This window comes from Dendrobates tinctorius, unplaced genomic scaffold (genome assembly GCF_039654945.1).
Source record: "Dendrobates tinctorius isolate UK_male_01 unplaced genomic scaffold, ASM3965494v1 ptg000066l, whole genome shotgun sequence".
Lineage (NCBI taxonomy): Eukaryota > Metazoa > Chordata > Amphibia > Anura > Dendrobatidae > Dendrobates > Dendrobates tinctorius.
In genome coordinates, this window is record NW_027361734.1 from 595,047 (window position 1) to 610,803 (window position 15,757).

At 47.5% G+C, this 15,757-nt stretch overlaps 1 protein-coding gene across 1 annotated transcript in view; it reads right to left on the bottom strand.

Annotated features, from left to right (window-relative positions):
* Positions 1–15,757, bottom strand: part of COPG2 (COPI coat complex subunit gamma 2) — a 147,797-nt gene that overhangs the window by 65,511 nt on the left and 66,529 nt on the right. Inside the window, exons 9-10 of the mRNA XM_073580979.1 lie at positions 10,108–10,265; positions 9,787–9,920 (exon numbers count right to left, since the gene is read on the bottom strand). Of these exons, the coding sequence (XP_073437080.1) occupies positions 9,787–9,920; positions 10,108–10,265 (292 nt within the window). The remainder of the gene's footprint in view (positions 1–9,786; positions 9,921–10,107; positions 10,266–15,757) is intronic.

Genomic DNA, 15,757 nt, shown 5'->3' on the forward strand with positions numbered 1-15,757 from the left:
GTTTTTTGCAGGATGAGTTGTATCTGTTAACGACACCATTGGTTTTACCATGTCGTGTAACAGAAAGCGGGAAAAAAATTCCAATTGCGGTGAAATAGCAAAAAAAAAAAAAGTGCAATCCCAGACTTGCTTTTTTTTATTTTTACTAGGTTCACTAAATGCTAAAACTGACCTGCCATTATGATTCTCCAGGTCATTACAAGTTCATAGACACCAAACATGTCTAAGTTCTTTTTTATCTAAGTGGTGAAAAAAATTCCAAAGTTTGTATAAAAAAAAGTTGCCACTTTCTGACACCCGTAGCGTCTCCATTTTTCGGGATCTGGGTATGAGAAGGGCTTATTTTTTGCGTGACGATTTGTCGGTTTTATTGATACCATTTTGGTGCAGATACGATCTTTTGATCTCCCCGTTATTGCATTTTATTGCAATGTTGCAGCAACCAACGCTACGCCGTTTGCCAATTGGATTAATTACTTTTATATATTGATAGATCGGCGATTTTGAACGCGGCGAAACCAAATATGTGTATATTTGATTTTTTTTATTGTTTTATTTTGAATGGGGCGAAAGGAGTGGATGATTTGAACTTTTATTTTTTTTTTAAACTTTTTTTTTTTACTTGCTTCAATAGTCTCCATGGGAGACTAGAAGCTGCTGCTGTTGTTCGATCACCTCTGCTACATAGCGATCCAGCAATGACAACCACAGGGGTCTCTTGCTGACCTCGGGTTGTCATGCCAACCCACCGGCGACCCGCGGTCATGTGACACAGGCGAAGATATAAGGAGGTAATAAATCTCATCCTGCACGTTCATGTTAAATGCCGCTGTCAGCGTTTGACAGCGGCATTTAACATGTTAACAGCTGCGGGTAAATTGTGATTCCACCCGTGGGAGTTCCAGGAACATATCAGCTGTCAAGTGCCGGAAAAGGTGGTGGCTCATCGCCGGAGCCCGCATCAAACGGGGAGGCGTCCAATGACAGACTCTGTCCATCACTGGACGTTAAGGGGTTAAGTTGTGTTTTTACTTTACAATGATCAACTTGATTTGTATGGAAATATAAGGATTTTTGATATTCACTGTAAAATCTCTTGCTTGGAGCCACAGGTAACCGTGGGTGCATGCTGCTGTCGCTAGGAGGCTGACACTAGGCAAAAAAAGGAAAATAGCTCCTCCTCAGCAGTATACACCCACTGACAGGCATAAAGCACCTCAGTTAGTGTAAAAGCAGTAGGAGAAGCAGCCAAAAAAAACCTCAACGTATGCACCAATGCAACAACAAAGGCACGTAAGCCCAAACACGGTACAAACAGTTAGGGAGGGTGCTGTGTCCCCCAATGAAGGCTCCAAGAAAAAGATTTTACGGTAAGTACCAAAAATCTCTCTCTTTCTTTATCACTTCATTCAGGGACACAGGTAACCGTGGAACATCCCAAACCAGTCCCAAGGGTGGGAACAGAAAGAAAGTAAAGAAAATGGTCTTGGGTCAGCTGCTGTGTAACCGCTGCCTGTAGCACCTTCCTACCCAGGCTTGCATCAGACGAGACGTGGGTATGAACCCTGTAAAACCTTGTAAAGGTGTGCAAAGACGACCAGGTTGCGGTCTTGCAAATCTGTAAGGCCGAAGCCTGGTGACGAACAGCTTAGGAGGCCCCCACGGCCCGGGTGGAGTGAGCCCTCACTCCCGGAGGAAGCTGTTTGTCCTGAACGTGGTATGCCTCGAAAATTGCTGAATGAAACAAATGGGCAATAGTGGACTTAGACGATGGGAGCCCCTTACAACGACCTTCAGAGATGACAAATAGGGAATCGGATTGACGAAAGGAAGCAGTCCTTGAAAGGTAGACTCGAATAGCTTTGACCAAATCCAGGTTATGGAGGGACTTCTCCAGGGGATGGATGGGTGAGGGGTGAAGGACATAGGGAAGGAAGGACAATGTCTTCATTGATGTGAAATGAAGAAACCACCTTGGGAAGGAAGGAAGGAACAGGTCTGAGAACTACCTTGTCCTGATGTAAGATCAGAAAAGGAAAACGACAGGAAAATGCCGCTAACTCGGAAACCCTCCTGACAGACGTAATGGCGACTAAGAAAGGCAACTTTCCATGACAGGAGAGAAAACGGAATGTTTTGAATGGGCTCAAAAGGAGCACGCTGGAGGGCGCCAAGAACAAGGTTAAGATCCCATGGGTCTATCGGAGGACGTTAAGGGGGTGCCAGGTGGACGACACCTTGAAGAAAGGTCTTTACCTGGAACCAGGAAGCCAGATCTCCTTGGAAGAGAACTGACAGAGAGGAATCCTGTCCCTTAAGAGTACTGAGCAATAGACCTGTGTCAAGAACAGCTTGAAGAAAACCAAGGATGGAAGGAAGGGAAAAAGATATAGGAAACAAATTGTTGTCCTCACACCACCGGAAGAAGTCCTTCCAATACCTGTGGTAAATGCGCGAGGATGCTCGTTGTCTCACCCTAATCATGGCCTGAATCAACTGGTGAGAAAAAAAAACAGCCTCCTTCAGGACTGCGGCCTCAACGGCCATGCCGCTAAACTCCGAGGCTGAGAACTCTGGTGGAAGAGAGGATCTTGTGAGAAAAGATCTGGGGGCGTCCATTAGCATGTTCACCAGCTCCACGTACCAGGTCCCTCTAGGCCAATCCAGAGCTATCAGGATTACCGGGATCCCTTCTGCCTTTATCTTTTTCACGACTCTTGGAATCAAGGGGAGAGGTGGAAAAAGTTAACGCAGTGGGAATTGAGACCACGGAATTATCAGAGCATCACAACAGACGGCTAGAGGATCCCGGGACCTGGCTACAAACTGAGGAACCTTGTGGTTCAAGCGAGAATCCATCAGATTGACGTCCGGGGTGCCCCATCTCTGGCAAATCGGGTTGTAGACGGCAGGACTGAGACCACTCGCCCGCTGAGAGACCCTGACAGCTCAGAAAATCGGCAACACAATTTTCCACCCCCAGAATGTGAATGGCTGATATGGCAGGGACGTGACGTTCCGCCCATTGCAGAATCCTTGTCACCTCTGCCATAACCTGCTTGCTGCAAGTCCCGCCTTGGTGGTTTATGTAAGCCACGGCCGTGGCATTGTTCGATTGAATGCAGACCGGCTTGCCTGCGAGGAGGGACTGCCAGCAGAGAAGGGTAAGAAAGATTGCCCTGATCTCCAGAACACTGATGGGGAGAGCGGCTTCCTGAGCGTTCCTGTGACTTTGCGCTGTGTGATGAAGGAAAACCGCTCCTCAACCAAGGAGATTGGCGTCAGTGGAGATGACCTGACACCGGAGAGGAAGAAAGGACCTCCCGGGCAGGACTGAGGTGGATAGCGTCCACCAGGTCAGGGATTGCCTCACCTTGAGAGACAGAAGCACAGGTCGGGCAGGGAGACTGTTCTCTTGTCCCAGGCAGACAAGAGGACAGCTGAGGAACTGGGCAAAAGGCACGGCTTCCATGGAGGCAATCATCTTCCCCAGAACTCTCATGCAGGACCGTAGGGGAAGAGGAGCTGGTCGCTTTAGAAAGCGGATTCCCTGACAGAGAGATGAAAACTTCTCCTTTGGAAGGAAGACACAGGCCTGGGCTGTGTCGAACTTCATACCCAGGAACAGCAGGCCCTGAGTTGGGACCAAGAAGGACTTTTCTGTGTTGACTATCCAGCCGAGATGTACCAGAGTGTCCAGAGTGATCTGAAGACTCTGGCCGCAGTCTCGGCGGGATGACCCCTTGATCATAAGATCGTCCAAGTAAGGAATAACCTTGGAGCAAAGAATGGTCATGACCGCCGCCATGACCTTCGTGAAAACTCTGGGGGCAGAGGCCAGGCTGAAGGGAAGAGCCGTTCACTGATAATGATCCTCTTGGATCGCAAACCGAAGGATCTCTGATGCTGAACATAAACAGGAATGTGAAGATAAGCATCCTGAATGTCTACAGAGCAAACAAATTCTCCCTTTTCCATGGAGGCAATCACCGAGCGTAAGGACTCCATCCTAAAGTGGCGGATCCAAATGAGGCCGCTCAACTGTTTGAGGTCCAAGACTGGACGGAGCAATCCGTCTTTCTTCGGGACTACAAAAAGATTGGAGTAGAATCCTGAAAAACGTTCATTCCAGGGAACGGGAACAATTACTCCTGAGCGTAGAAGGGAGGAAACGACCTGAAGAACCCCTGGGCCGAGACGGGAGTCTTGAAAGGCGAGACAGAAAGAAACATTTTCCTTGGGGTGGGGGGATTTGGGAGAAAAGTCAATTTTGTAACCGGACGTAACTACCTCTCTGACCCAGGCGTTGTCGACCACCGACAACCATATGTCCCTGAAGAGATCCCCGGGTGGGGGTGACCCCTCATTTAGAAGAGAACCTGTGAGAGCAGGAACCAGAGGGCTTGGAGGAATGACCCTTTGGCCTCCAGCGAGGTGCCGGTTTGAAGGATGGTTTCTTCCTTTCACCTGGGGGGGGGGACGAACGGCCCTGCTGGGAGGGAGTCCCTGAAGAAGAGAAGGGTCGAAAGGAACGAAAAGGCAGAGGCCCTTTTCTATTAAAAGGACGATTAGCCCTAGCCTGGGGAAGAGAAGTACTCCCCCCCCCCCCCCCCGGTAGCGTCCGAAATTATCTGATCCAGTTTGGATCCGAAAACTCAAGAACCCTGAAAAGCCAGGTTAGTGAGAGACTTGAGGGTGGATCTGCATTCCACGCCTTCAACCACAGGATGCGGCATATATTAATTATGTTGCTGCTTGCCCTAGCGGAACAACCAGCCGCATCCAAAGAGGCAGCCAGAAGATATTTGCTGGTGTGGTCAATCTGGTCTGCTAAATCTGCCATCTCATCAGTAGAGGCTGCCACCAGAATGCCTTGGCGGAGCATTTTGGCCCAGGCAGAGATGGTCTTTGCCACCCAGGTGGAAGTGAAGCTGGGGCAGAGGGAGGCACCAGCCGCTTCAAAGGGTGATTTAGCCAAAGACGATCTGCCTGTCCGTAGCGTCCTCAAGAGACGCACCATTTGGAAGAGACAGAACTGCCTTGGAAAACCGGCGGGTCCACTTGAGGGGACTCTGCCCATTTACCGACAAGGGTTAAAGGATGTCTTGCTGCTTCCTTCCCGGGAAGCGTTTTTCGGAATGTTCCAAATGTTTAGCCATAGTCGCTTCAAACTCTCTGTGGTTGGGAAAGGTCCGGGACGGACAGTTTACCCGCTTGAAGGAAACGGAGTGCTCCTGAGTGGAAACCTTGTCCTCTTTTAGTTTGAGCTTTTGGGAAATAGCCAAAATTAGGCTATCTACCATGTTCTGCATTTTAGCGGTCTGGTCTGAATATGACTCAGAATCATACTGGGAATCCACATCTGAACCAAAAGCCTCCTCCGAGGAGCGGACATGGGGAGAGGAGGGCATCCTAGATGATGCAGAGGGACGGGGGACCTGGAAGAGCTAGAGAGAGCCCGCTTCCTAGGTCTTGTACCCGATCTGTCCTGTCGAAGGTCATGGTCAGGTACGTGCGAATCACCCTGAGGGGCGTTTGGAGCACTGGTGGCGGCAGATAGAAGTGGAAGACGTTCCAGGACCTGGACCAAAGACTGATACTTTAGTCAGGTCAGAGCGACTGAGACATGGCAACAGCCCACTCCGGAGGGAGGGGTGTGCTCTTATCCCAGGCATTCGAGTGCTCCTGTGGGGCAGACATGATTGAAGGACTGCAGGATGGGCAGAAAGGGGACGGCTGACCTGAAGACCACTTTCTTTTACAGCAGGTGCAGGCGTAATGAATCACGGTGGGCTTAGAGGGAGCACAAGAAGCCCCTGCAGAGTTGGTCGAGCCTTGGTGATACCGCTGAAGAGTGCTATATAGGGGGACAGGGGCAAGGAAAGGGAGAGGGCAGAGCCTACCCGATGCCAGCGATAAGGCAGCTGAGTACTGTTAAGGCCCTGTCACACTAAGTGAGATCGCTAGCGAGATCGCTGCTGAGTCACTAGAACTGTGACGTTATAGCGGTCTTACCAGCGAGATCTCTGTGTGTGACAGTGACCAGCGACCAGCCCCCCTGCAGGGTATCGCTGATCGTGCCCGAAATGTCTGGACATTTCTTTGGTCGCTCATGTCCCGCTTAGTCGCTTGTATCATCACGTTTGACACCTAGCCTAACGACCTCGTTAGCAACTCAGAAGCAAGACAAGGCGGGGATTAGCGTTCCCGTTTCCACGCCTACCTCGGCTCCGATTGGTGGTCACTACAGCGTCCTGATTGGCGGGCTTCCTTTTAAAAGAAGCTAACAAAGTAGCGCTTCAGTTCTTTGTTCCTGACTCGGGTGTGTCCAAGTTGAGATCCTGTTTTTGTCCAACGGCTGCGACTCCATTTTGGATCATCTGGTTTTCCATCTTCGTTGCTTCTCTAGCCAGTTAATGGTAGGTATTTTTTGAATGAAATGGAGCGCTAGTACGTCACCTTCTTTTAAATGCACAGCCAATCAGGATGCGGTAGCGTCCACCATTCAGAGCTGAGAGGGCGTGAGAAAGGGAGCGCAATCCACGCCTGTGTAAATACAGCGTCACACAGTACATCCCTCATCGAGGTGTGAATCGTCAATGGAACATGCAATGTGACTGGGTCCCAACGACCACCGACATCGTTACAAAGGTCGCTATGACACGCTAGATCGTTGCTCCGTCTTTGGGTAGATTGGACTGTCTGACATCTAAATAGCGACCACATAGCGATGCGGCAACGATCCCTGTCGTGTCGTATCGCTGTCGGGATCGTTATAGCGTCGCTAGATGTGACGGGATCTTTAGGTTGGCTGTGTCCCCTTTGTCAAATGTCCGCAGATAGATGAGGCGAAGTCCGAGCTGAATGCGCAGGAGAAAGCAGGCAAAGGCTGTGTCTCGGACCGGGAAGGAGAAGCAAAGGATCAAAGATGGCTGCTGACCACGCTGAAACCAACACAATGCGGAGCGTGGACGTGGCAAAGCTGCTGTCCGGTAAAACCGAAAGTGTGACTGTGATTGGCTGGCACGTCAGGGGGCGTGGCCAGCCAGAGCATCTGCCGGCTGGCAACAAACAGAAAGCGCCCCTGACTGGCTAGCTGCCAGGGGCGTGTCCCGGCCGAGAGAGGGGGCTCCGATAGGAGAAAGGAAAGGCTCAGAGAAGACACACGCAGAGCAGGGTGCGTGGCCGAGAAACGCCGGCCAGTGAAAAGGAAAGCAGGAAACTGATTGGCTGACGCGCCGAGGGGCGTGTCCAGTCAGGAGGATAAGCCGGCTCGCAAGAAGAAAGGCGCCCCTCTGATTGGAGAATCGTTAGGAAGGCGTGGACCGGCGGGGGAGAGGAGCTCCACTACAGGAAGGGAAGAAGGGCCGAGAATACGCTAACAAACCGGGGGGTGTAGCTAGGCCAAAGCGGAAAACTCCCTGACCCGGCAAGACACCTATTGAGGCAAAAAAAAGTGCGAGATTCAATGGGGGGAAGCCACCGCTGGTGACCACCGTCTTCCTCCCAAGCCCTCTCCGAAGAGAGGGGTGGGTTGAGGAAAAGGCAAAGGACTGGCCAAAGGGAATCACCCTGAAACACCTCTAAAGGTGACAGGGGATAAGGTCCTGCCTGCGGGTCTGAGAGTGAGCGATGCAGGAGAGTGGGCGATGTGGGTGACACCACACTGCTCACTCAGTCGCATAAGTGCGGGAAAACAGGGTGAGAATTTACACCCTGTTACCCTGAGATGACGAACCTGAAAAACAAAGCAAAAACATTAATAAAACACAGCAAGATACCTGAAAAGAAAAAAATGCGTATCTGGTAGCAGATCCAGGTACGCCACCTACAGACACTAAGCTTAAACTGGGGTGCTTTTTGCCTGTCAGTGGGTGTATAATGCTGAGGAGGAGCTATTTTCCTTTTTTTGCCTAGTGTCAGCCTCCTAGCGACAAAAGCATACAGCCACGGTTATCTGTGTCCTCCGATGAAGCGATAAATAAATTACCCTCTACTCTTTCCCAAAGGTCTTTGTTGATTTGACTGCAACCATGACAGCATCTTAACCGCTCACCAGTACTGTGCAGCCCCAGCGTTCATGCATTGGTAGACATCATGAGACTGCACAGGTCTGTGATCACCTGAAACAGTCACATACTATAAACGTGTCAGGGTGCTACTAGTGTTGCTGCATGGAAATAAATTATTCTATACAAGTTCTTCTGTTTGCCTTTTTTACAATTACTATGCTGCATGTTTTTCTCACACTGCGATACTCAACATACTTCATTTGGCTGACCATCACAGCAATCTACATTTTTACCACTGGGTTGTTCACATTGTGCCAAGGAGTGTAACTTTTGAACGTGAGCTTTTTCTGTAAGGCATTTTCATTGAATTAGGTGCATGTCTAAAAACAATTATGCAATGGATGTTGACTGTATACACGGTTCAGTAGTGTATGCCGCATTACTTACACACCCTTTCTGACATGGTATTTTGCATTGCATTATGCACTTTTCTCTGATTAGGAGATTATCAATTTTAGCTTATAGAGTAGTGGGACTCTGTGAACTTTACATTAATTCACGGGTCTCATGTCAAGGACATAAATATGGAACATATACATTATAAATTATCTTGACCAATCATGTATACATTTGTAATCATCTGATTTCAGTACAGCACACCATTTTTTGTTTTTATTTTGTGTGTCATGTATGTTACCCCTGAACTGTATATGGTTTTTTAATGAAACTGCATTTTTACATTATGAATTAATTCATTAATTTTTTTTTGGAATCTTGTTTTCTATAAGAAATAGGTATCAGTAATGCAGCAATAACGACATACTGTATTTTTCGGACAAGACGACACACCACAATTTTAGACCGCAGGAACTAGGGAAAAACATTTTTTTTCTATTAAAGTGGCAGTGTAAACTGGGGGGTCATTATCATTAATTTTAACATACCAGGGTCGAATAGGGAGGTAATACATCTATTGTTAGTGACTCTCTGCAGTCTTATACACAAAGGTCTGCTACATACACAGACACACACAGCTTTACTACATGCACATATACATACAAATACAACTCTGCTACATGCATATATAGACAAACACAGCTCTGTTACATGCACAGCTTTGACATATGCACATATAGACATGCAACATATTACCACTTCCTGCATTCCTGATCAGGACCTGCAGAGAAGCTGCAACTGAGCAACTGCATAACCTTCCACTTGATTAACTCAAGCACTTTTAAGTCATGTGAGCAGTCACATGATCTGAAAGGTCCTGTAATTCCTCGTGCAGAAGGTCCTGCAGCTGCTCAGCTCCTGCAGCCTCCGTTCAGTACCTCTCCTCCTCTGTCTGATCACATAGATCAGGGTCAGACAGGAGGAGAGAGCAGCTCTCTCTAATCGGAAGAACAAGGTATCAGCGTTGTCCACCATCACAGGAAGCTGCCTCTGGACTTATAAGATGCACACACTTCTTAACAATAGTTTTTCTAGTTAAAAAATGTCTTATAGTCCGAAAATACTGTAAGTATGAAACTTTAACACCCCTTTAACCTCTGAAAAAATAATTGTGCATTAAGTGTATGGTAAATCCTGGACTGCAGGCTTCAAGAAACAGGTCTAGGATATACACTTGGCACTGAATACATATCAGAGATGCTAAGAGTGCACTGTATAAATCGTGCAACTGTTGTTGCTTTAAATGATGGAAAGATGGCTGATAATTGCTAAAAACTATTGTTATAAAGATTTGTGAAGCAAGAAATTAAAAACATACCAGAGACTGCTGGGGCCAGCTCCCTCGCCGTGCAGTTGGGCAGGTGAATAATTGCTGAAGCTGCTTCATAAATTACCATTTCATGTTTGTTTCTAAGGCAGCTCTCAATGAAGTCAAACAGAGGGCTGGTATGCCTATGGAAAACAAAGAAAGTGCATTCCTTTTAAAGAAGCTACCTAAATGCCAGACAGTAGTGCGTTCACATCAGAGCACGCCTTAAATATATGAATTTCACTATTTATGCCTCTAAGGGGTATGGCCGAATGTAAGTAAATATAGTCTACATGCACTGCACTATATACAGAACATTATCATTCTCACCCTTCATCAGATTCTTCCAGCAAACGACTAGCGATTCGAATTAACATGCAGTATGCAAAAGGAGACTTGAGGCCAGACTTAGTAAATTTGTTAATCATTTTAGTAACAGCAAGACGGTCGTTTTTTCTCAGGTAGTAGAGAAGTCCCAGTGCATGGTACTGTCAAAAACAAAAGATTTATCAACCATTATTGACATTAAAATTGTGATACAATTATATAAATAAACATAAAAATAAAAAAGACTCAACATAAAAAGAACAATAATCCCACCTTAAAAAGACAGGAAAAAATACACTCTGCTAACCAGAATACACTATACTAAAATATAATTACGAATCAGAAGTTGAAAAGTAGCTCTACTCAATGAGCAAGGATACTCTCTCTACTACCACTTACAGGTGGCTAGTAGAGATGAGTGAACCTATAAAACAGAGATTTTTGTGTACTCACCGTAAAATCCTTTTCTCCGAGTCACTCATTGGGGGACACAGGACCATGGGTGTATGCTTCTGCCACTAGTAGCTGGACACTAAGTGAATACAAAAAAGTTAGTACCTCCTCTGCAGTATACACCTACCACTTGCTCCAGCTTGAACCAGTTCAGTGACAAAGCAGTAGGAGATCATCAGGCCAAAAGGGTGGGTGCTGTGTCCCCCAATGAGTGGCTTGGAGAAAAGAATTTTACGGTGAGTACACAAAAATCCCTGTTTCTCCTTCGCATGATTGGGGGACACGGGACCATGGTATGTCCTAAAGCAGTCCCTGGGTGGGGAACAATATGACAGATCAAACCCCACATATCAACCGACCAGAGGGATGCAACTGCCGTTTGCATACATCGTCTGCCCAGACCCACATCCGTGAAAGCCTGAGAGTGGATAAGGTAGTGCTTCAAGAATATGTGCAGACTGGATGCAGTCAAAGCCTTGCCAACCTGTTCCACCGACGCCTGGAGCCAAATGGCCCAAGCAAAGTGCACCAACCGAGTGGAGTGTGCCCTAATCCTTGCTGGGATAGGATTGCCTCCAACACGGTAGGATTCCACCTGGTTATAATGGACTTCGAGGCGGCTAAGGCCTGTTTCACACATCTGTTTTTTGGCGTCAGTCAAAATCCGCCAATTTCCAAAAAAACGGATCCGCCAAAAAAGGGGCGGATCCGTTTTTTCCCCCCATAGACTTACATTAGTGGCGGATCTTGACTGATGCTCGTCCGTCACACCGGTTTTTTGACGGATCCGCCAACATTTTTCGGTCTCCTGTTCAGATGGGACGGACACTGCAACCTTTTTTTGACTAGACGGTCCGCTATTTTTAACTGCGCCTGCGCGGAACCTTTGCTCGAGGAACACTTTTAACCCTCAAATGCCGTTACGGGACCGAGAGAAAATCTCTCTCTCTGTCTCTCCTTTTTCCCGGGCACGAGTTCCTTTAAAATTCAACCTTTGCCGGATCCGTCTGAACAACGGTCCGGTGCCACACGTTGCTGTCAATCCGCCGACAGATCCGTTTTCCGCCATTTTCACGGATTACAACTAATTTGTAAAACGGATGTGTGAAACAGGTCTAAGCACTTTATGGGCCTCAGGAAGCACGAGCAATGCGTCCGACTTATGGAAGGACGCCATTACAGGAACCTTCTGAGAGCCCTCGCCCTATGTAGAGCGTGAGAAGCCTCTCAATACGAAATACCGGTGCCGGACAAAACAAGGGCAGAACAATGTCCTCGTTGAGGTGGAAGAAATAGACCACGTTTGTCATTAAAACTGGGGACAGCCTGAAAACCACCTTCTCCTGGTGGAAGATTAGGAAAGAGGTCTTCCTGAAGGATACTCAGGACCAACCTATCATCATCCTATAGGGGGGACCACGTGAGAGACCCCCTGAATGAAAGTCGTCACTGGCAGATTGGAAACAATCCTGAGGTGGAATAAAAACGATAAAGCTGAGACCTGACCTTCGAAGGAGCTATGCGCCAGGCCTAATTCCAGGTCGACTTGGAGGAAATCCAAAGTGGTAGTAATGGAGAAGATGAGGGAAGGATGTCAGGTCTCACCCTTTCTGATGACCTTCTGGAGTAACGGCAGCGGGGGAAACACGTACAGAAGACGAAACCCAGTGCATCTGCTCCAAATACCTCTGGATCCCAAGACCGAGCAATGTACTCGGGAGCTTTGGCGTTTAATCCTGTAGTCATCAAATCCACGTCCGGGGTCCCCCCGTGATGTACAGATCTGCTGTAAGACCTCCGGGTTAAGAGAACACTCTCTCAAGGAGAGACCCTGGTGGCTGAGGGAGACTGCCACCCAGTTTTCCGCGTCCAGAATGTGGTCTGCTGAAAAGACTGAGTGGTTCCTCCAGCGGAGGATGTGAACCGCCTCGCGCATTGCTGCCCTGCTGCGAGTGCCCCCATGATGATTGATCTAAGCCACAGCCGTGGTGTTGTCCAATTGAGTTTGGATCGGGCGACCCGTCATGAGATAATGGAACCGCCGTAGGGATCAGGAGAACGTCTGACTCTCCAAGGCAGTGTGGTGATGGAAGATAGCTCTCAAACCGAGAAGGCTGGCATCGATAGTGACCACTAGCCAATGGACCAAGAGAAAAGATCTCCCCTGACTGCTGGAAGACTAACGTCCACCACCTGAGCGCTTGTTTGACCCGCGGGGTCAAGCGACACAGCCAGATGAGAGGAAAACCGACTCTTGTCCGAAGCTGCCAGAAATGCATGCTGCAGTGGACTGAGGAATAGCTGGGTGAAGGGAACAGCTTCCATCATTGCCACCATTTTTCCCCAGTGTCCTCTTCAATGGGATACACGCGCCAGGCGCAGGTTTGGAAGGATGGTGCCTTTATTATAAAGTCGTCTAAGTATGGCAACGCGACCATGTCCCGAGAGTGCATAATGGACATGACATCCGCCATGACCTTCGTGAGCACTTCTGGGAACGGTGGAGAAGCCGAAGGGCAATGCTGTGAACGGGAAGTGTTCCCTGCAAACAGCAAACCACAGGAACTTCTGGTGAGGGAAAAATGGGGACATGAAGACGAGCATCCCGGCTGTCGATAGATGTTAGCAACTTGCCCTTCTCCATAGGGGTTATGACAGTACAGAAGGACTTGGTCCTGAAGAGCCGAACCCTGCCGAAACCTGTTATATGTTTGAGGACCAGGATGGGCCCTTTTTTTGGGACCACGGCAGGTTTGAGTATCACACCTGGAATCTTTTCGTTCGAGAAGGGAAGTATTATATATCCCGAGAACACCAGGTCCCAGACCCATTCGTCGTACAAGACAGAGAGCCAGACCTGATGAAACAAAGGCAGGTGACCGCTCACTTTGCTGGTGTTGACTGGATAATGCAACAAGTCGAGACGAAAATCAATGGGACCTGTATCCCTTAAGTGTGGATTGTTTTGCCCGGCTTCTCCCCGGCTGGTTGTCCTGTAGGAAACCGGGGAGCAGATTGACTATGTGTTGGGGAAAGAATTTTTGTCCCCTGTGACGTTAGTGATAAGGTGATCTGGCTTCTCTTCGAACAGTCAGCAGCTCTGATAAAGCCGACAAGCTAGAACTTAAAGGCTGCGTTGAGAAGCGTGCCCCAAAAAATTTCTGGCCAAGGTAATCTGATTTGCCAGCTTCAATGTCTCAGTGGGGAGCTCACTGGTCTGTATGGCTTTGCCAAGGCCATCTATCCAAGAGAGCATGGCTTTGTCTACCCGCACCATTGCGAAGAGGGCGAGGATAACGAACCTGAGTCTTCCAACTCCGAAAGGCAGGATTCTCTAACTTGACGCCAGATGAGAAACTGGTGGGTCAACTGGAGGAGATTCTGCCCACTCCTTACGCGGATCCGAGGAAAGGGATATCTCGCTTCAAGAGGTTTCTGACCTGTGAAGCGTTTATCTGGTCATTCTCTATGTCCCCGAACTGTGCCCTGAAACTCTGTGTGGAAACACCCTATGAGGACCAGGGCTGTGGAGTCGGGGTCGGTGCTCATTTTGGTGGAGTCGGAGTTGGAGTCGGTATAAAATGGACCGACTCAGACTCCTAAAATATATAAAAAATTGGGTACATTAGTTCAAAGCAGAATGTGCTGAATATTTTTTCATAGGAATTTGGGAAATGTCCTATAAATGACTGTTCTATTCCTGATCTAAGGCTACATTCACACACAGCGTTTTTCCTGCGTTTTTTGAGTATACGTTTTTCAGTTGCAAAAGCAGATCAGCTTTTTAAAAAACGGCATCACCTGAAAGGTTTTTGAGCTCAAAGCTAATGTTTTCAATAGCAAAAGCAAATTAGAAATCTGCTCTATCTATATATCCATTTATCCATATCTGTCTATCCATATCATATCTGTACCAAAAAGAATGAAAGCCGGATAGCACACAGACTAACACTCCTTTTTTTTAGCACCAGTCAGGTACACCTCATAGCTGCCCAAAAGGACGCCCAGGACAGGCATTGCTCGTCTTCAGTAACACATCAACATCAATTGATAGTTGGAATAAATAGACTGCATTCACCACCACATCATCTTAAGGTGCAGGCTTTATTTTCAAGTGTAGGGGTGTGCAGTATGAGGTTCTGCAGCAGCTGAGGTGTGCAGTATGAAATTCTGTAGAAAGGAATGAGGTTCTGCCCTCCCCCCCCAGGTTTGATCCTGGCTACGCCCATAGTGTGAATGTAGCCTGAGGATCTAGGCTTTATCCTAGCCGAGATAAGTCATAGTGTGTGTATACATTATATATATATATATATATATATATATATATATATATATATATATATACACACACATACATACATACACACACACACAGTGCGGACCAAAAGTTTGGACACACCTTCTCAATCAAAGCGTTTTCTTTATTTTCATGACTATGAAAATTGTAGATTCACTCTGAAGGCATCAAAACTATGAATTAACACATGTGGAATTATATAATTAACAAAAAAGTGTGAAACAACTGAAAATACTGTATGTCTTATATTCTAGGTTCTTCAAAGTGGCCACCTTCTGCTTTGATTTCTGCTTTGCACACTCTTGGCATTTTCTTGATGAGCTTCAAGAGGTAGTCTCCGGAAATGGTTTTCACTTCACAGGTGTGCCCTGTCAGGTTTAATAAGTGGGATTTCTTGCCTTATAAATGAGGTTGGGACCATCAGTTGTGTTGTGTAGAAGTCTGGTGGATACACAGGTGATAGTCCTACTGAATAGACTGTTAGAATTTGTATTATGGCAAGAAAAAAGCAGCTGAGTAAAGAAAAACGAGTGGCCATCATTACTTTAAGAAATGAAGGTCAGTCAGTCCGAAAAATTTGGAAAACTTTGAGAGTGTCCCCAAGTGCAGTGGCAAAAAACATCAAGTGCTACAAAGAAACTGGCTCACATGAGGACCGCCCCAGGAAAGGAAGACCAAAAGTCACCTCTGCTGCGGAGGATAAGTTCATCCGAGTCACCAGCCTCAGAAATCGCAGGTTAACAGCAGCTCAGATTAGAGACCAGGTCAAAGCCACACAGAGTTCTAGCAGCAGACACATCTCTACAACAACTGTTAAGAGGAGACTTTGTGCAGCAGGCCTTCATGGTAAAATAGCTGCTAGGAAACCACTGCTAAGGACAGGCAACAAGCAGAAGAGACTTG